General features: G+C 36.5%; 1 protein-coding gene across 1 annotated transcript in view; it reads right to left on the bottom strand.

Annotated features, from left to right (window-relative positions):
- Positions 1–20,927, bottom strand: part of CATSPERB (cation channel sperm associated auxiliary subunit beta) — a 170,760-nt gene that overhangs the window by 20,523 nt on the left and 129,310 nt on the right. Inside the window, exons 20-26 of the mRNA XM_082451224.1 lie at positions 18,660–18,799; positions 15,977–16,174; positions 15,126–15,236; positions 11,693–11,803; positions 5,200–5,335; positions 2,617–2,717; positions 1,559–1,633 (exon numbers count right to left, since the gene is read on the bottom strand). Coding sequence (XP_082307350.1) covers positions 1,559–1,633; positions 2,617–2,717; positions 5,200–5,335; positions 11,693–11,803; positions 15,126–15,236; positions 15,977–16,174; positions 18,660–18,799 — 872 coding nt within the window. The remainder of the gene's footprint in view (positions 1–1,558; positions 1,634–2,616; positions 2,718–5,199; positions 5,336–11,692; positions 11,804–15,125; positions 15,237–15,976; positions 16,175–18,659; positions 18,800–20,927) is intronic.

The following is a 20,927-nucleotide window of genomic DNA, read 5'->3' as shown; positions in this document are numbered from 1 at the left end:
CAGTTCTAAAATTTCCATTGGGTTTTTTTTTTTTAAATAGCTTCTATTTCTCTGCTGAGAATTTCTTCCTTTCCCTCTCCATTCATTTCAAAAGTGCTTGCCTTTACCTAGAGCATGGTTATAATAGCTGGTTTAAAATATCTGTCTTGATAATTCCATTTGCTATCATTTGCTGATTGTCTTTTCTTTCCCTAAATTGCTTATATTTTCTTAATTCTTGGTATACTGAGTAACTTTGGATTGTATCCTGGATATTTAAGATATTATGTTTAGAGACTTTGGGTCCTGTTAAAAATTCTCTGGAAAATGTTGAATTTTTTGTCTGTTTCAGCAGTCAATCACACTGGTTGCATTCAGATCACAAGTAATGCCTTACTGTCTGTGGGTATGGCTCCAATGTCTGCTCAGTTTTCAAAAAAAGCCTTAGCTATGCTATCATGTCTTCCTGTCTCCTTTGCCACTTAGGGGAACTTAAGCGGGTGTTTATATTGTCGTTTTATTTTGAAGCCTTTGCTAAGCTTCTTTAGGTGTGTTCTACTCGTGTGCTGCTTGGTACTTGCACTAGTACATATACACAATTAGGAATCTCCTCCTCCAGCTCTCTTCTCTTAGGGATTTCCCCCGCACTCTCTACTCCTAGAGGCCCTTTTCCTTAGTCCTCTGGGAAGAAAGCTGGGATTCATTAGAGTTTTAGCCTTCTGTACTACTGTGCTGTTCCATGAAACTGGGGCTGGCCTTGGGACAAAGAGATGAGAAAAAAGAGAGAAAAATAATGGGGATTTTCTCTCATGCTCCTCATATGACAGATGCTTCTTTTCCTAGATCTAGTGGGATGGATTTTTTCTCAGGGTCTTAGATGTCTGCACTGCTGCCATGGCACCCATCACCACAGTTGTGCAGATTCATTACTGAGGCAGGGCCAGGATAGAAAAAGGAAAAAAGAGAGAGTAAGAGATTTTGTTTTTGATAATGTGGTACCAGTATTTGACAATGAATGAGCCATTAATCAATTTAATCAAATCCTTATTCCTTCCCACCCGCCACAGGCAGCAGATATCATTACATGAATAAACAAAAATGAGTCATTGAACATCATAGGGTGATTTGGAGAGACTGATTTTGGTTTCCAATTCTTTTGGATCTTGACGGCTTTGGGAGTATTTAAGACTCTACCGTTACAATGCAAATAACCAAAGGGAGGATAATACTGGAAACTAAAGTGTTACAGACATAGGTCTCTGTGGGGAGTTGGCGGGGTGGGGGGTAGTGTCAGAAAACCAAGCTAAATATGGAAGGTGGAGAGGGAACAAAAACAAATACAGGCACTTATTAAAATTTTCCCAGCATTAACTGGTCCTGCAACCTATCAAGGGCCCTAACTTCAGCACTGCTGATAATGTCACCACCAGTCTCCGGGGTCCCCCGTCTCCAGGTCTTGTCTATCATACAAATTCTGCCATTTTTTTCTCTTAAGTGTCTCCTGGACGGATGCCTGTCATATTACATCCCCAGCCATCTCTCCCTTGGATACCACTGGATACCTGTGCCTTCACTATACCTGAAATTCTTCACCTAAGTTACAAAACGAGACCCCCGGAACAACAGACACTCTGAAGTGAAAGAGCTCAGAGCCCTGTGGAAGAAACACACCAGGCATTAGCAACATTGACATGTATGTTCCTTTAAGTAAAAATATACACTGGGGCCACTTTCCCTACAGATTCTGCATAGAAAAATTCCAACCTCTTTTCTAAGGTTCTTGGGCATATACTTCATGTATCAAAATAAAAATGGAGGGAGAAGGACAAGAGTTAGAAACAGAGGGATTCGATAGCTGACACTTTTTTCTTTTTGAATGAAGAAACAGAAACATAAAATCTAACATGGCCTTGATGAGTACTTTGGGCTAATCCACATATTCATGGTTTTGAGATGTCCCCTAACTTTTATTGGCTTTCACAACAATCACCTAGATTATGTCAACTTGATGTGTTCTTAGGGGCAGCTGAACCCAGAAGACATGTGTCTGTACACGTCCAGGTGAAGAATACTGAGCCCATTTCCCCCTAACTTTTTTTTTTTTTTTAAACATCTTTATTGAAGTATAATTGATTCACAATGGTGTGGTAGTTTCTGCTTTATAACAAAGTGAATCAGCTACAGATATACACACGTTCCCATATCTCCTCCCTCCTGCATCTCCCTCCCTCCCACCCTCCCCATCCCACCCCCCCCAGGCGGTCACAAAGCACCGTGCTGATCTCCCTGTGCTATGCGGCTGCTTCCCACTAGCTATCTGTTTTACATTTGGTAGTGTATATATGTCCACGACACTCTCTCATCCCCCCTAACTTTTGGAAACACCTTTTCTGCTCCACCTTGATAATCTATTAGTCTTGCATTTTAGCTCAAAAAATGGTAAGTTAATGTTAAATTCAACATTCAGATATCTTTAGAAATATTATAATAGCATCAAGGGAAATGGAGGAAAAATAAACTCCAAATAGCGATGCTATTTCCACCATTCATGGATACCTATCCTTTAAAACTAAAACCAAAGACATACAGGTTTTATGTAAACTCAAAACAGGAAAAATAAAAATGCTGTCAACTTACCTTTATACTTAGGTTGAGGCCTAAAGGATTATACACTGGAGCATGAAGAATCGACTCTAAGTAGTCTTTCATTTTTTTTACATTTTCTGGCACAGTGTGTTCTAAAATTACACAAAGTATATTTTAAGCACATGTATGCTATTTTCTCATTCTGTGTAAAGCTTCTTAAATACAGTAAGGTACAATGAAAGATTCCACTCCATAACATGGCTAAATTATACATAATTTTAGTTCTGCTTGACTCTGTGGAGAATATATTTAGAGGAAATTAGGCCTAGCATCTGACACTGCATCTTCTCAGGGGCATCGTCAAGAAGGATGACCTCTTACCACCTTAATTCAGGCTGACCTTTCTTTCCTGCCCTATGCTTATGACTATCCTGACCTGCAGATATTTTGGGTATTTGGCAATGAGATAATTTCAGGACTACCTTAGCAGTTGGTAAATGATTTCCAGTAAGGTAGCAGAGAAGTTCCACAATAAGATCACTTAAATCTTTTCTGAAAGAAGTGATCAGTTACTCCTATCTTCTTGTAATTCTTTCTAAAACCACACATGTAGTGTGGGGGTTAGAAATGGCAGTGGTGTAAAGGTACATGGGATCTAGAGGGATAAAAAAAAGCTCCGACTGTAGCGTTTGCCAATTTTCAGGGTGTGAATTTTTTTAATTGAAGTATAGTTGATTTACAATGTTATGTTAGTTTCTGGTATATAGCAAAGTAATTCAGTTATATATATATATATATTTATATATATAAATAATTTTTCATATTCTTCTCTAAGTTATTATAGGATATTGAGTATAGTTCCCTGTGCTATACAGTAGGACTTGTTATTTATTTATTTAGTTTGTATACAGTAGTGTGTATCTGCTAATCTCAAACTCCTAATTTATCCCTCTCCCACCTCCTTTCCCCTTTGGTGACCATAAATTTGTTTTCTATGTCTGTGAGTCTGTTTCTGTTTTGTAAATAAGTTCATTTGTGTCATATTCTAGATTCCACACATAAGTGATATCATATGATATTTGTCTTTTTCTTACTTCGCTTAGTATGATAATCTCTAGGTCCATCCACACTGCTGCAAATGGCATTATTTCATTCTTTTTTATAGCTGAGTAATATTCCATTGTGTGTGTGTATGTATATATGTATGTGTGTGTGTGTATGTGTGTGTGTGTGTGTGTATATATATATATATATATATATATATATATATATGTCACATCTTCTTCATCCGTCCGTGGACATTTAGCTTGCTTCCATGTCTTGGCTATTGCAAATAGTGCTGCTATGAAAATAGGGGTGCATGTATCTTTTTGAATTATAGTTTTGTTGGGCTACATGCCCAGGAGTGGGATTGCTGGGTCATATGGTAGTTCTAGTTTTAGGTTTTTAAGGAACCTCCATACTGTTCTCCATAGTGGCTGCACCAATTTTCATTCCCATCAACAGTGTAGGAGGGTTCCCTTTTCTCCATACAGGATGTGAATATCATCATGGCTAATTTTAAGCAATGAATGGTTTAACAACCAGTATGCCATATGCTTGAATATTTAACAATCAGTGCTCAAAAAGAGCAGGCTCCAGCACACCACAGAAAATGAGGATGTTAGTTAAAGCAAAATATTTACTAATTCTCTTTGCTCAGTTTTTCAATTCAAAAATGCATATGTTGGGCAGAGTAAGACTCTTACTGAATACCAAATGTCTGGATGTTTGATAACATTTGGAAATTTCATTTAACTCTATCTATTGATCTATCAATCTATCTACCTATTTATCTCCTTAAAAGTACACATTTGTGAACAAACACAAATGTGCAACAAAAAATTATATATTTGAGGTAAAACTGAATTGTGGTAGATTTCATTTTACTTATTTAGAAATACTTCTGCATCCTTTCAATTATTTTATCATAAAATATTTAAGAAACTTTTCTCATATAATTAGAAGATAGATCCTATAGATAATGTGGCAACACATTTTATATCTTCCTCCACAACATTGCAAAAGCAATGAAAGGAGACACCAGACCAACGTGTAGCACAAATTCAATCATTTTTGCTGCTAATCTACATAATGGCTCTGAGTCCACGTCACTGGAAGTGATGATGAAATAAGTGTGACACACAGACATAGAAAACAAACTTATGGTTACCAAAGGGGAAGCAGGTGGAGAGGGGATAAATTAGAAGGTGGGGATTAACATATACACAGTACTATATATAAAATAGATAACCAACAAGGACCTACTGTATAGCACAGGGAACTCTACTCAATATTTTTTAACAACTTATAAGGGAAAAGAATCTGAAAAAGAATATATATATGTATGTATAACTGAATCACTGTGCTGTACACCTGAAACTAACATGATATTGTAAATCACCTATACTTCAAAAAAAAAAAAAGAAGTGTGAGATGATAGAAGCAGCGTGAACAGCAACATGACAACTGATTCGACTTCTTTTCCAAAGAACTCTCGGCTATCTTTTGTGTAAACAGTTTTGTAAACCACTTCTCTACATAATAACAACAGTACGCATAGCTATAATAATTGTAGAAGAAAGCAAACCTTACTTAGGTTCCAGTTTTCCCTGTTATTCACTTCAGTCACAGTAACCAGATATGGAGTTTCCACTGGGATATGTCCATCCTCACTGTAAATTTTCAAAGAAATTGGATATTGTGTAACTGGAAACTTAAAACGAGGAACCTAAAATGCAAATGCCAAGAATGAATGTAAATTTGGAAAATTCAATACTAACTCTTCATTTCCTGGTAAAGAATGAATAGATGTATTCCCAAGAATTTGTCTATTCTATATGAAACGTGCTTTTGAGGGTTTCTGCCTTCTCAGAGCATTAAAAAAAAAAAATCTGTCTTATAGTAGAATCACTGTGAACTCCAAAAGTAGTGCACAAAGACTGTGGTAACAAAACTCATGCCTTTCTGTCGGCCTTTTTTCACAGGAATTTGCTCTTATGGTATCCACACTTTTTCGGCCAACCCGTATACCCTAAGATACTGCATGAATTGGGTCTTGCCCAAATCCCTTAACAGCCCTCTCCCTGCCAGTCATGATCTTTTTTTTTTTTTGAATTTTATTTTATTTTATTTATTTTTTTAGACAGCAGGTTCTTATTAGTCATCCATTTTATACACATCAGTGTATACATGTCAATCCCAATCTCCCAATTCATCCCACCATCACCACCCCTCCTTGCCACTTTCCCCCCTTGGTGTCCATACGTTTGTTCTCTACATCTGTGTCTCAATTTCTGCCCTGCAAAACGGTTCATCTGTACCATTCTTCTAGGTTCCACATATATGCGTTAATATACGATATTTGTTTTTCTTTCTGACTTACTTCACTCTGTATGACAGTCTCTAGATCCATCCACGTCTCTACAAATGACCCAGTTTCGTTCCTTTTTATGGCTGAGTAATATTCCATTGTATATATGTACCACATCTTCTTTACCCATTCATCTGCCGACAGGCATTTAGGTTGCTTCCATGTCCTGACTATTGTAAATAGTGCTGCAGTGAACATTGGGGTGCATGTGTCTTTTTGAATTATGGTTTTTTCTGGGTATAAGCCCAGTAGTGGGATTGCTGGGTCAATATGGTAATTCTATTTTTAGTTTTTTAAGGGTTCTCCATAGTGGCTCTATCAATTTACATTCCCACCAACAGTGCAAGAGGGTTCCCTTTTCTCCACACCCTCTCCAGCATTTGTTGTTTGTAGATTTTCGGATGATGCCCATTCTAACTGGTGTGAGGTGATACCTCATTGTAGTTTTGATTTGCATTTCTCTAATAATTAGTGATGTTGAGCTTTTCATGTGCTTCTTGGCCATCTGTATGTCTTCTTTGGATAAATGTCTATTTAGGTCTTGTGCCCATTTTTGGACTGGGTTGTTTGATTTTTTAATACTGAGCTGCATGAGCTGTTTATATATTTTGGAGATTAATCCTTTGTCCGTTGATTCATTTGCAAATATTTTCTCGGATTCTGAGGGTTGTCTTTTCGTCTTGTTTATGGTTTCCTTTGCTGTGCAAAAGCTTTGAAGTTTCATTAGATTCCATTTGTTTATTTTTGTTTTTATTTCCATTACTCTAGGAGGTGGATCAAAAAAGACCTTGCTGTGATTTATGTCAAAGAGTGTTCTTCCTATGTTTTCCTCTAAGAGTTTTATAGTGTCCGGACTTACATTTAGGTCTCTAATCCATTTTGAGTTTATTTTTGTGTATGGTGTCAGGGAGTATTCTAATTTCATTCTTTTACATGTAGCTGTCCAGTTTTCCCAGCACCACTTATTGAAGAGACTGTCTTTTCTCCATTGTATATCCTTGCCTCCTTTGTCATAGATTAGTTGACCACAGGTGCTTGGGTTTATCTCTGGGCTTTCTATCTTGTTCCATTGATCTATATTTCTGTTTTTGTGCCAGTACCATATTGTCTTGATTACTGTAGCTTTGCAGTATAGTCTGAAGTCAGGGAGTCTGATTCCTCCAGCTCCACTTTTTTCCGTCAAGACTGCTTTGGCTCTTCGGGGTCTTTTGTGTCTCCATACAAATTTTAAGATTTTTTGTTCTAGTTCTGTAAAAAATGCCATTGGTAATTTGATAGGGATTGCATTGAATCTGTAGATTGCTTTGGGTAGTATAGTCATTTTCACAATATTGATTCTTCCAATCCAAGAACATGGTATATCTCTCTATCTGTTGGTATCATCTTTAATTTCTTTCATCAGTGTCTTATAGTTTTCTGCATACAGGTCTTTTGTCTCCCTAGGTAGGTTTATTCCTAGGTATTCTATTCTTTTTGTTGCAATGGTAAATGGGAGTGTTTCCTTAATTTCTCTTTCAGATTTTTCATCATTAGTATATAGGAATGCAAGAGATTTCCATGCATTAATTTTGTATCCTGCAACTTTACCAAATTCATTGATTAGCTCTGGTAGTTTTCTGGTGGCATCTTTAGGATTCTCTATGTATAGTATCATGTCATCTGCAAACAGTGACAGTTTTACTTCTTCTTTTCCAATTTGTATTCCTTTTATTTCTTTTTCTTCTCTGATTGCCGTGGCTAGGACTTCTAAAACTATGTTGAATAATAGTGGTGAGAGTGGACATCTTTTTCTTGTTCTTGATCTTAGAGGAAATGCTTGCAATTTTTCACCATTGAGAATGATGTTTGCTGTGGGTTTGTCGTATATGGCCTTTATTATGTTGAGGTAGGTTCCCTCTATGCCTACTTTCTGGAGAGTTTTTTTTTTTTTTAACATAAATCGGTGTTGAATTTTGTCAAAAGCTCTTTCTGCATCTATTGAGATGATCATATGGGTTTTATTCTTCAATTTGTTAATATGGTGTATCACATTGATTGATTTGCATATATTGAAGAATCCTTGCATCCCTGGGATAAATTCCACTTGATCATGGTGTATGATCCTTTCAATGTGTTGTTGGATTCTGTTTGCTAGTATTTTGTTGAGGATTTTTGCATCTATATTCATCAGTGATATTGGTCTGTAATTTTCTTTTTTTGTAGTATCTTTGTCTGATTTTGGTATCAGGGTGATGGTGGCCTCATAGAATGAGTTTGTGAGTGTTCCTTCCTCTGCAGTTTTTTGGAAGAGTTTGAGAAGGATGGGTGTTAGCTCTTCTCTAAATGTTTGATAGAGTTCACCTGTGAAGCCATCTGGTTCTGGACTTTTGTTTGTTGGAAGATTTTTAATCACAGTTTCAATTTCATTACTTGTAACTGGTCTGTTCATATTTTCTATTTCTTCCTGGTTCAGTCTTGGAAGGTTATACCTTTCTAAGAATTTGTCCATTTCTTCCAGGTTGTCCATTTTATTGGCATAGAGTTGCTTGTAGTAGTCTGTTAGGGTGCTTTGTATTTCTGCAGGGCCTCTTGTAACTTCTCCTTTTTCATCTCTAATTTTGTTGATTTGAGTCCTCTCCCTCTTTTTCTTGATGAGTCTGGCTAATGGTTTATCAATTTTGTTTATCTTCTCAAAGAACCAGCTGTTAGCTTTATTGATCTTTGCTATTGCTTTTTTTGTTTCTATTTCATTTATTTCTGCTCTGATCTTTATGATTTCTTTCCTTCTGCTAACTTTGGGTTTGTTTGTTCTTCTTTCTCTAGTTCCTTTAGGTGTAAGGTTAGATTGTTTACTTGAGATTTTTCTTGTTTCTTGAGGTAGGCTTGTAGAGCTATAATCTTCCCTCTTAGAACTGCTTTTGCCACATCCCATAGGTTTTGGAATGTCGTGTTTTCATTGTCATTTGTCTCTAGGTATTTTTTGACTTCCTCTTTGATTTCTTCAGTGATCTCTTGGTTATTTAGTAACGTATTGTTTAGCCTCCATGTGTTTGTGTATTTTCCGTTTTTTCCCCTGTAATTGATTTCTAATCTCATAGCATTGTGGTCAGAAAAGATGCTTGATATGATTTCAGTTTTCTTAAATTTACTGAGGCTCTATTTGTGACCCAAGATGTGATCTATCCTGGAGAATGTTCCGTGCACACTTGAGAAGAAAGTGTAATCTGCTGTTTTGAGATGGAATGTCCTATAAATATCGATTAAATCTATCTGGTCTGTTTTGTCCTTTAAAGCTTGTGTTTCCTTAGTAATTTTCTGTTTGGATGATCTGTCCATTGGTGTAGGTGAGGTGTCAAAATCCCCCACTATTATTGTGTTACTGCTGTTTTCCTCTTTTAGAGCTGTTAGCAGTTGCCTTATGTATTGAGGTGCTCCTATGTTGGGTGCATATATATTTATAATTGTTATATCTTCTTCTTAGATTGATCCCTTGATCATTATGTAGTGTCCTTCTTTGTCTCTTGTAACATTCTTCATTTTAAAGTCTGTTTTATCTGATATGAGAATTGCTACTCCAGCTTTCTTTTGATTTCCATTTGCGTGGAATATCTTTTTCCATCCCCTCACTTTCAGTCTATATGTGTCCCTAGGTGTGAAGTGGGTCTCTTGTAGACAGCATATAGATGGGTCTTGTTTTTGTAGCCATTCAGCAAGCCTGTGTCTTTTGGTCAGAGCATTTAATCCATTCACGTTTAAGGTAATTATCAATATGTATGTTCCTATGACCATTTTCTTAATTGTTTTGGGTTTGTTTTTGCAGGTTCTTTTCTTCTCTTGTGTTTCCCACTTAGAGAAGTTCCTTTAGCATTTGTTGCAGAGCTGGTTTGGTGGTGCTGAATTCTCTTAGCTTTTGCTTGTCTGTAAAGCTTTTGATTTCTCCATTGAATCTGAATGAGATCCTTGCCGAGTAGAGTAATCTTGGTTGTAGGTTCTTCCCTTTCATCACTTTAAGTATATCATGCCACTCTCTTCTGGCTTGTAGAGTTTCTGCTGAGCAATCAGCTGTTAACCTTATGGGCGTTCCCTTGTATGTTATTTGTCGTTTTTCCCTTGCTGCTTTCAATAATTTTTCTTTGTCTTTAATTTTTGCCAATTTGATTACTATGTGTCTCACCGTGTTTCTCCTTGGGTTTATCCTGTATGGGACTCTCTGCGCTTCCTGGACTTGGGTGGCTATTTCCTTTCCCATGTTAGGGAAGTTTTCGACTATAATCTCTTCAAATATTTTCTCTGGTCCTTTCTCTCTCTCTTCACCTTCTGGGACCCCCATAATGCAACTATTGTTGCGTTTAATGTTGTCCCAGAGGTCTCTTAGGCTGTCTTCATTTCTTTTCATTCTTTTTTCTTTATTCTGTTCTGCAGCAGTGAATTCCACCATTCTGTCTTCCAGGTCACTTATCCGTTCTTCTGCCTCAGTTATTCTGCTATTGATTCCTTCTAGTGTAGTTTTCATTTCAGTTATTGTATTGTTCATCTCTGTTTGTTCTTTAATTCTTCTAGGTCTTTGTTAAACATTTCTTGCATCTTCTTGATCTTTGCCTCCATTGTTTTTCCGAGGTCCTGGATCATCTTCACTATCATTATTCTGAATTCTTTTTCTGGAAGGTTGCCTATCTCCACTTCATTTAGTTGTTTTTCTGGGGTTTTATCTCGTTCCTTCATCTGGTACATAGCCCTCTGTCTTTTCATCTTGTCTATCTTTCTGTGAATGTGGTTTTTGTTCCACAGGCTGCAGGATTGTAGTTCTTCTTGCTTCTGCTGGCTACCCTCCCGGTCATGATCTTTCAACCACACTCATTAAACTCAGGCTCTGGAGTTCAAATCTAGCTCCATCACATATTAATGATGTGGTCTTTGGCAAATTACCAGGCTTCTCTGTGCCTCAAATGAAATGAGACAAGTTATGGAGAAGCCTTAGAACAGTACATGGTAGACAGTAAATGCTAAAGAAATACTGGAATTCAGCAAGGGTGGAGTTGTGGAGGTATACAATAGCAACCCTCATAGTTTATTGACTGCTGACTCTATGTCCAATATTATAGTAAGCGATTTTATCTTTGTATAAAGTAATTTAAAATAATGCCATATACAGTCCAACAAGGCCTTTGAAATAGATCTACTTGAAAGTTATACCAAGTGCACAGGTAAGTCAGTTAATGCAGATACCAACATCAACTTGATACATGTCTGAATGTTTGGAGCCTAATAGAATGAAGTATTTGACACAGAACCCATTCTCTTAACCAACATATTATACTGTCTTCTATTTTGTCACTAGTACCTTGAGCTTTAAGTTCTACTTTAAGCTTTAAGTATTGACATGTTTGATAGTCAATACTTTTTTAAATGAATCAATATTCACCATAATCTAGTGTAACATTTGACAGGTTATACATTGTTTTCACATAGATATAAGCATGTGTGTGTGTGTATCTTTATAAGAACCTGTGAAATGAACAAGGCAATGCAGATATTATTCTATTCTACAGATGAGGTTAATTACCATGTCTGGGGACATTTAAATTCAAATATTTTTAGCTCTATGTCATATTTAATTCTATGTCATAATAAAACAGTATTTCTATGTCTTAGTTTTCATGTTTAACCAAAATGTGCATTTCAAAATCTTATTAATATGAAAATACTCTGTCTTCAGGAAATTAAAGATTATCTTACCTTTTCTCTGCAATCTGAGAAAGCAACAGCATGTGAAAACTTCTGATCATTTGTGCAATTACACTCCTCCCGAGTAGACACATTTGCACACTGTTTGAATTTACCAGATTTCTGCAAATAGAATTAAAATAGGTTGATGTGCTTTTTTTGGTGGCAGGATTTCTGCAAACTGAGTAAATGTGCAATAAATATTTGTTGCCTGAATGAATAAAATCCCTGAGAAGTTAAAAAGGGAAAAAATCCATTAATAACAAGGTAAAAGCACAGTATTTCTGAATTTTGTCTCCTTGCTTGGAATGAACCCAAGTATCACTCAGCTGCTTGCTAGTTTACCTCAGGGCAGTTGATAGTCAACATGCATGGGACCCAGAAAGCCTGTGTCTTTCAGAATGCAGTAATTAAGATGCCCACCTCCATCACTGGCATGGAAACTGAGACCTAAAAGAACAGACTTGATATGATGGGCTGCCAACTATGGATACTCTCCAAACCTACTATTTTGTACATCTCTCTCCTCATAGCAGTCACTAAGGCTGTTTAAAATCTCCACTATAACCATCCACTTGTCATTCATTTTTTCATTTGATCACTCTTGCTAGAGATTGGTTTATTCGTTTTTTCAAAGAACTGGCTTTTGATTTTGATAATCAACTCTATTTCTAAAAACGTTATTCTTCCTTCTACTTCTTTTAAGATTACCATTCTCGTCCTCATTGCTTCTTTTTTTCTTCTTTTTATTGAGATAACATTGACCATTTTCAAGTGTACAATGCAGTGGGTTTTAGTATACTCACAATGTTATTCAGTCATCACCACTATCTAATTTCAGAACTAATTTGCTGCTTAGTTAGGTTCATTCAGCTCTTCCAATCTTTTGAGCTGTTTCACGATTACATTTTAAATTTCTGATATCTTTTTTTTGTGTGTGATGTCTGTCTCCAATTTTTTTTTCATGGTTGCAGTATGACTGAAACTGTTCTGAAATAATTATTTTGCTTATTCTAAAGTTTGCTTGTATTTATGATACTGCTTTCCAAGGCATGAGGTTTTTAGTTGTTTAGATTTATGCTTCTTTTTTATTATGGAAGTTTTCTTCAAATATTTGGTGTTTTACAGTTGTCTGCTTATCCTTGGAGAGTCTAACTGCCAACTCTGCATCTGGAATGACATCACACATGATTGTCTAGTAAGGGGATGATGCCAGCATAACAAGAAGTCACAGTGTTGGTTCAGATGTACTTTTTTCCCAGCTGTTATATTTTGAGGTGATCAGAGGCAGAATTACATAAATTTTGAGCAGTCTGCTCCACTAGATGATGCTATTTAATTTGTATAACTTTTAAAGCTTATTCTCCCCCATTAAAGATCCACGAAGATGTCATGTTTATCTTGTTCACTGTTGTCTCCCCAGGGAAGATCTGTTTGTACAGTGTCTGATAACTCTGGAAATGCTGAAATTAACATTTGTTGAATGTATAAAAGGTGCCCCCCCAAAACCTGTTATTTACTTATGTGTAAATTAGATACATTTCCTATTCAACTCCCAAGAAACTCCAGAAGAAAAAAAAATCCAAACGAAGGATTTCCATGTAAATATATTAAACTCATATTTCAATAGAGAAGGCTTGTGTCTAGTGACATATCAGACTTTATCTTTGGAAGAAACTGCAACTGAAGAATTCAGTATTTGAGTTGCTCATTGCCTGGAGCAGAGCTGCTTACCCTGAAATCCAAGATTCAACAAGAAGTCAACCTCGTGTGTGTGTGTGTCTGTAATCATATGTGTATAAATGTGTATTATTCGTTTGTTGAACAATTTTTAAGCATTCCCTATGTCGGACACTTTTCTGGGTACTAAAGATATTGTAGAGAATAAAATAGATTAAAAAAACCCCAAAATAACCCTGCTTTATGTAGCTTACCTTTTAATGAAATACAATAAATAAATGGGTAAAATATGTAAAATTGTAAAAGTGCAGTGAAGAAAAATAAGGCAGGGAAGGGGGACAGGAGTGGGCATCAGTGGAGGTGGAGGTTACAATTCTAAATAGAGTGGCCAAGGAAGGTCTCACAATGATGGTGACATTTAAGCAAAAATCTGAAGATGGTGATGGAATGCGCTATGTGATATCTGGCAGAAGTACATTCCAGACAGAGGAAATTTTTGAAACCTAAAGACCCTGAGGTGGAAATATGTCTGGTATACTTGAAGAACAGCAAGGAGGCCAATGTGTGCAGAACAGAGTGACCTGCGGGAAATCAGGTCAGATGCGAAGCCAAGGCTGAACCACAGAGGACCTTATAAACCATTGTAAGAATCTGGCTTTTACTCTGAATGAGATGGGAAGATGATGAAGAATTTTGAATAAAAGAAACAACCATTTTCTGTCTTTGTGTGTGTGTGTATGTTCATGAATGGATATGAATGTCTGCTTGTCCATATGTATATGCAGTTAGGTGCGTTTTTCTCAAGAGAGATATTACAGGTATCTGTGAGGTTTCCTTGGGAAGCCACCCCATGATGTACTTTTCTTTTTTTTAAAAAAGTATTTATTTATTTATTTATTTTGGCTGCACCGGGTCTTTATTGCAGCACGCGGGATCTTTAGTTACATATGCATGCGGGCTTCTTAGTTGCGGCATGCACGCAGGACCTAGTTCCCCTGATCAGGGATCAAACCCAGGCCCCCTGCATTGAGAGCTTGGAGTCTTACCCACTGGACCACCAGGGAAGTCCTGATGTATTTTTCTTTTGAGTCTAGTGGTTTCTCTCTGTTCTACCTTGCTCACCCTGACTCCAGAGAGGCAGAGTGCTGCTGGGGTTTGGTTGTTTTCTAGGCGGATCCTCAGCAGGAGTTCAAATGAGTCTATGTTGGAGCAAACACTCTTCTCTCCTTTTGGACATCATTCCTTTCACAGAGCTGTGAGATGGGTCTGAGGCCCCTTTCACTTAAAAAACGATGTTCTCACTCTACCTATTCTCTTTGAAATTCAAATGGGAGCTAGGGAGAGGTCAAGGGGAAAGAGTCCATTTAGACTTCTTGGTTCCAAAACTGTACCCAGGAGTAGCAGTAAGAGAAGAAAAGGCTAAAGAAGTAGTAGGAGGAACAGGGATAGCAGTAGTATTAGTATTAGTAGTAGTAGTATTAGTAGTAGTAGTAGTAGTAGTAGTAGTAGTAGTAGTAGTAGTAGTAGTAGTAATAGTAGTAGTAGTAGTAATGAGGGAGGAGGAGAGGGAAGGGGAGGGGGAGGAGCTGGAGGGGGGAGGGGGAGAGGGAGGGTGAGGAGAAGAAGTAGTGATGTTATCAGGGCGGATTATGCTTAATGCATATTCTCATTTAACCTCCACAGCTAGGTCTGTCCATCTGTAATTTTACTGAATGATTTCTTGAATTCAAATGAATACTAGTATATCTGCAGAAAAAATATTTACCTTTGACTTGTGAAATAGATTTCTTGGTATGGGTTTGCTAGGATCTGCATGATAAAAATTATCTGTAAGTGGAATAGCTATTCCCATATTAGAGGGAGGCCTGTAGTTTATCTGAAAATGATTAAACAAAGTTAGTGTAAAGTTCATTATTATTTACTAAGTCTTTCATTTAAAAATCTTGATTTTCCAGAAAAGCATTCAAAACAAATATTTCACTTTCAGCTCCTGGTATTTAAGTAAATGTCTCTTTCTCCAGCAGTCCCTCAACCCATGGTAATACAGCTTGGACCTTGTAAATAAGTGAAAAAAGTTTTAGAACCTAAAGTAGCTGTCATAAAGTCAACGCAATAAAGTTTAAACACCTTATAAAGAGGCTTAGTGACATATTTAGTAAATAATTCTTCAAGTTTGGTTATTTTTTTTGTCACAAAGAAAATTATAAGTAATAAGTTAACAAAGATATTTTTAAAAGAGTCACAGAGTCTGACAAGGCAAAAATTAAAATTGTTATTACATTGAAATGGGGTCTGTAAGATATATCAGCTCAGGATAAGAATGAGTCAACTTAAGGGCAAATAACTGTATATATTGTGAAAGCCCAAGATTATGCCACCATAATATAGCATAAAACGTGATATTAATAATGATAAGACTAAGTTACCAAGAAAAATCATTATTTCAGAAAGTTTTCACATTTTAGTCATCATATCTTCAAAATGACATGAGGATTGAAAAATAACTGGGTTGTTTTGAGCATTTCAGGAAAGAAATGCTAAGACCGAATGGCCAGCCGATCATACAAAAGTAATCTATCACTGGTACCCTCCAGACAATCTGCTTAGGTTTCTTACTGGCAAAACTTTGATCATATTAAAACCCTGACTGTCCATGTGAACTCCACTGATCCAGTCCTCCAATGGGATAATTTCACTAGGAATGTGATGCATAGACTTGAGATAACTACAGCTGCTTTTCAACGTTGGCACGAATGTTGTAACAAGACACTCAGTCGATGCTCCCCAGACAATAAACGCCAGTGAAGTTGAACCCTGGAAATATCCAAATAAATGAAGGTTATTTAAAGTAACTGTTATCGGCTGAACTGTGTCTACTCCATATGTTGAAGTCTTAACCTCCAGTATCTCAGAATGTGATTGTATTTGGAGATAAGGCCTTTAAAGAGGCAAAAGTTAAGATGAGATCATTAGGGTAGGCTCTAATCCAATATGATGAGTGTCATATAACAACAGGAAATTTGAAAACAGACACACACAGAGGGAAGACCATGTGAAGACACAGGAAGAAGACAGCCATCTGCAGACCAAGGAGAGAGGCCTTAGAAGAAACCAACCCTTCCAGTACCTTGATCTTGGCTTCTAGCCTCTGGAACTGTGAGAAAATAAATTTCTGTTGTTTAAGTCACTCAGTCCATAGTATTTTGTTATGGCAGCCCTGACAAACTAGCATAGTACCCAAGTAAAGAATACAGAAAATGAAAATGAAAAGAAATAGAAAAAGAATGATAATAGAAAACAGAAATAGAGTCATAAGTTTGATCATAATGATCTGTTTGAGGATAAATCTTAACAGAAGACATATTCTTTTCCAGGAAGAAATACATTCCAATCTAATTGCCTGTGGGTGACATTTGGAAATGAGCAAGGATCAAGTGTTTATTATTAAATAAACACTATTATTGGATGTAGTTGGACGTAAATCCAACTTAGAATGGCAAGGCTTCCCTCATTCATTGATGAGCATTGACATTTGCTTGGATAATACGAGTAAAATAACTTCCATTGGTATACATTTTGAAAAGAAGATACTCACTTAGCAATCACTGTATTTCACAAACATATGTTTTTAGTAGAAATTTATGTACAAAAACCATATTTGAACCTTGCATGATATTAAACATTAACAAAATTTGATAAATTCTGTTTGAAATTTTTAAGTACTTCTTGAAATTAAAAAATGTAGAAATACTAATAATTATACTGATATAGTAGACTCTAGTAGTTTTGCCCCCATCTCTATACTCTGTAAGCCATTAAAAATAATCTATTTTTAATGAATTTTTGCTAAAACACATTGAACCAGAATCTAAGCAGGGTTCTACTATTAAAGGAAATTTGGGGTGGGAGGAGGGGGGTGGCACAAGTTCAATAAGAAATAAGGAAGTAAACAGAAAAATCTAGAATACTGGAGATTCTACAACATAACTGACTCAATTGCTACAATTCAATGGCAGGGGAAGAAAATGGAGTCATACCTACCTTAAACTAAAAGAAACTTAAGAGATTAATAAATAACCACATACTGTGTGACTCTTGTTTGGATCCCAATTCAAACAAACCAACCCAAAACTCTTTTTTTTTTGAGAAAATTGGGGGAATTTGATTATGGACTGGGTTTTATAGGATACCAAAAAAAAATTCATTCAGAAAATTTCAGGGATGATAATGGCATTCTTGTTACGTGAGAGATAATACACATATTTTTTGGAGATATGTATGGAAGCATATAGGAGTGAAATGACATAATGTCTGCTATTCATTTAAAAGTATGTCAGAATATAAACCAAAAAAAATTAAATAGAGATGATAAAACAGAAGTATCAAAACCTTGACTATTGTTTAATTTGAGAAATAGGTATATGGAAATTCTTCTTTTGTCTATATGTGAAAATTTTCATGATAAACAGATTGTAGAATTTGCAGAAAAATATTTATTGACATAAAAGGATTAAACTATATAATTAAGTGGAAGGAGCAGATTTTTAAAAATGTATGTACAATGCTCTCCCAGTTTTAGGGGGAAAAAAAGGAAAATACTATAAATTCATAGTGATTGAGCATTTTCTATGTGCCAGACATTGTTTTAGATGGCCTACCTGAATTATCACATTTAATTCTCAAAACAATCCTATGAGGTAGGTATTATTATTTTTTTTTTTTAATTTTTATTTATTTATTTATTTATGGCTGTGTTGGGTCTTCGTTTCCGTGCGAGGGCTTTCTCTAGTTGTGGCAAGCGGGGGCCACTCTTCATCGCGGTGCGCGGGCCTCTCACTGTCGCGGCCTCTCTTGTTGTGGAGCACAGGCTCCAGACGCACAGGCTCAGCAATTGTGGCTCACGGGCCCAGCTGCTCCGCGGCATGTGGGATCTTCCCAGACCAGGGCTCGAACCCGTGTCCCCTGCATTGGCAGGCAGATTCTTAACCACTGCGCCACCAGGGAAGCCCTGAGGTAGGTATTATTAGTATCACTTCCATTTTATAGATGAGGAAACTTAAAGTAACTTTCCTAAGCTCACAAAAACAGTACCAGCAGTGAAAACTAACTCAGGTAGTCTTTTCCAGGGCTCACTTTTTAAATCTCTATCACATACAGCCTTTTCGTAATTCCCAAAATGTTAAAAGTGTTTAGTCATCCTTGATAGGTAGGATTATGAATAATTTTTCCTTTTTCTTAGCTTATATTCTAAATTTTCTATAATCAATAGATATTTTTTAATAATTAAAGAAAAACTTACTTGACGTAAAGTTTTGCTGGCTGCAGAAATTTCCATTAGATAACTATCAGTGCCATCAAAATAGCCTTCAACTTTAACTTCCAACAAATTTGGGTTTCCAACGACTACTTTCAGTAGTGGGATTTCAAGTGTTTGAACACCTTTGGAAACAAAGCCAAGAGTGAACATGAAATCATGAAAATTTTAAGCAATTTCATAATGACTGGCTGATCAGAATTCTAGAACATCTACAGAATCTATTTATACAGAGTTATCTTTAATGGTTCTTAGAAAAATTTAACTTTGCAAATATTTTCTCCTAATTTTTTTCAAAGAAATATTGCTCCCCTCCACCCCTCATTCCTCAGCCAGGTTCTCGAAGGCAGTCACTTGGATAGTCTTGGTCACACTGAGTTGGCTAACTCAGTAGAGAAACTGAGAATACACGCTCAATTTAAAGGGCTGTCAATCAGTTGCTGCCAAGAGAAAAACCGTAGGCAGTTAACACAATATGTCATTAGGCCACTTCCTGCCTTCAGGGCCCCTGTTTGCAATCTCTCCATACTGAGAAATTTAATGGAAAGAGAGATTTGAAAGACCATGTAATCTAACTGCCATCTTTACTAATTAGTAAATCAGAGCTGAGTAGTAAATAAGTTGCCTCAAGTCTCAGCTCTAGCAGTTTCCCTTAAATCAAAGTGATCTGGCCAGTGCTTCCTAAACTATAACTGGGGATTTTGTTAGAATGCCAATTCTGACTTAACAGTTCTGAGGAAGGGGCTGAGATTCCACATCCTGTCCCCTTCATACCTTTATTGAGGTATACTGACAAATAAAATTGTATATTTTTAAAGTGTATAATGTGGAGATTTGTTGTACTTATACATTGTGAAATGATTACCACAATTAAGTTAATTAATACAGCCACCACCCCACATTGTGTGTGTGTGTGTGGTGGGAACACTTAAGATCTACTCTTTTAGCAAATTTCAACTATACAGTACAGTATTATTAACTATAGCTATCGTGCTATGTATTATATCCCCAAGACATTTATTTTATAACTGGAAGTTTGTACTCTTTGACCAACATCTGCCCATTTTCTCCATCCCCCAGCCCCTGGCAACCAGCACTCTATTTCTATGAGTTAGGCTTTTTTTTTTTAAGATTCCACATATGAGTGAGATCACACACTACTTGTCTTTCTCTGGCTTATTTCACTCAGCATAATGTCTTCCAGGTTCATCCATGTTGTTCATCCTTCTTTTTTATGGCTGTATAATATTTCTTTGTGCATATATACCACATTTCTTTATCCATTCATCTGTTGAAGGACCCTTACATTGTTTCCATACCTGGGCTATTGTGAGTAATGCTGCAATGAAAGTGGGAGTACAGATACCTCTTCAAGATACTGATTTTGTTTCCTTTAGATATATACCGAGAAGTGGGATTGCTAGATCATATGGTAGCTCTATTGTTAACTTTTTTGAGAAACTTCCACACTATTTTTCATAGTGACTGAACAAATTTATATTCCTACCAAGAGTGCAAAAGGGTTCCCTTTACTCCACATCCTCACCAGCACTTAACTATCTCTTGTCTATTTGATAACAGCCATTCTAACAGGTGTGAAGCGATATCTCATTATAGTTTGTTTGTTTTTTTTCTTTTTTAAACATCTTTATTGGAGTATAATTGCTTTACAATGGTGTGTTAGTTTCTGCTTTATAACAAAGTGAATCAGTTATACATATACATATGTTCCCATATCTCTTCCCTCTTGCGTCTCCCTCCCTCCCACCCTCCCTATCCCATCCCTCTAGGTGGTCACAAAGCACCAAGCTGATCTCCCTGTGCTATGCGGCTGCTTCCCACTAGCTATCTATTTTACATTTGGTAGTGTATATATGTCCATGCCACTCTCTCACCCTGTCACATCTTACCCCTCCCCCTCCCCATATCCTCAACTCCATTCTCTAGTAGATGTGTGTCTTTATTCCCGTCTTGACACTAGGTTCTTCATGACCTTATTTTTTTTCTTTTTTCCTTAGATTCCACATATATGTGTTAGCATATTGTATTTGTTTTTCTCTTTCTGACTTACTTCACTCTGTATGACAGACTTTAACTCCATCCACCTCACTACAAATACCTCCATTTCATTTCTTTTTATGGCTGAGTAATATTCCATTGTATATATGTGCCACATCTTCTTTATCCATTCATCCAATGATGGACACTTAGGTTGCTTCCATGTCCTGGCTATTGTAAATAGAGCTGCAATGA

The sequence above is a fragment of the Balaenoptera physalus genome, assembly GCF_965194825.1.
Source record: "Balaenoptera physalus genome assembly, chromosome: 2".
NCBI classification, from domain to species: Eukaryota; Metazoa; Chordata; class Mammalia; order Artiodactyla; family Balaenopteridae; genus Balaenoptera; species Balaenoptera physalus.
Note: the sequence above shows the minus strand (reverse complement) of the source record. Positions and strands in the feature narration are given on the sequence as shown.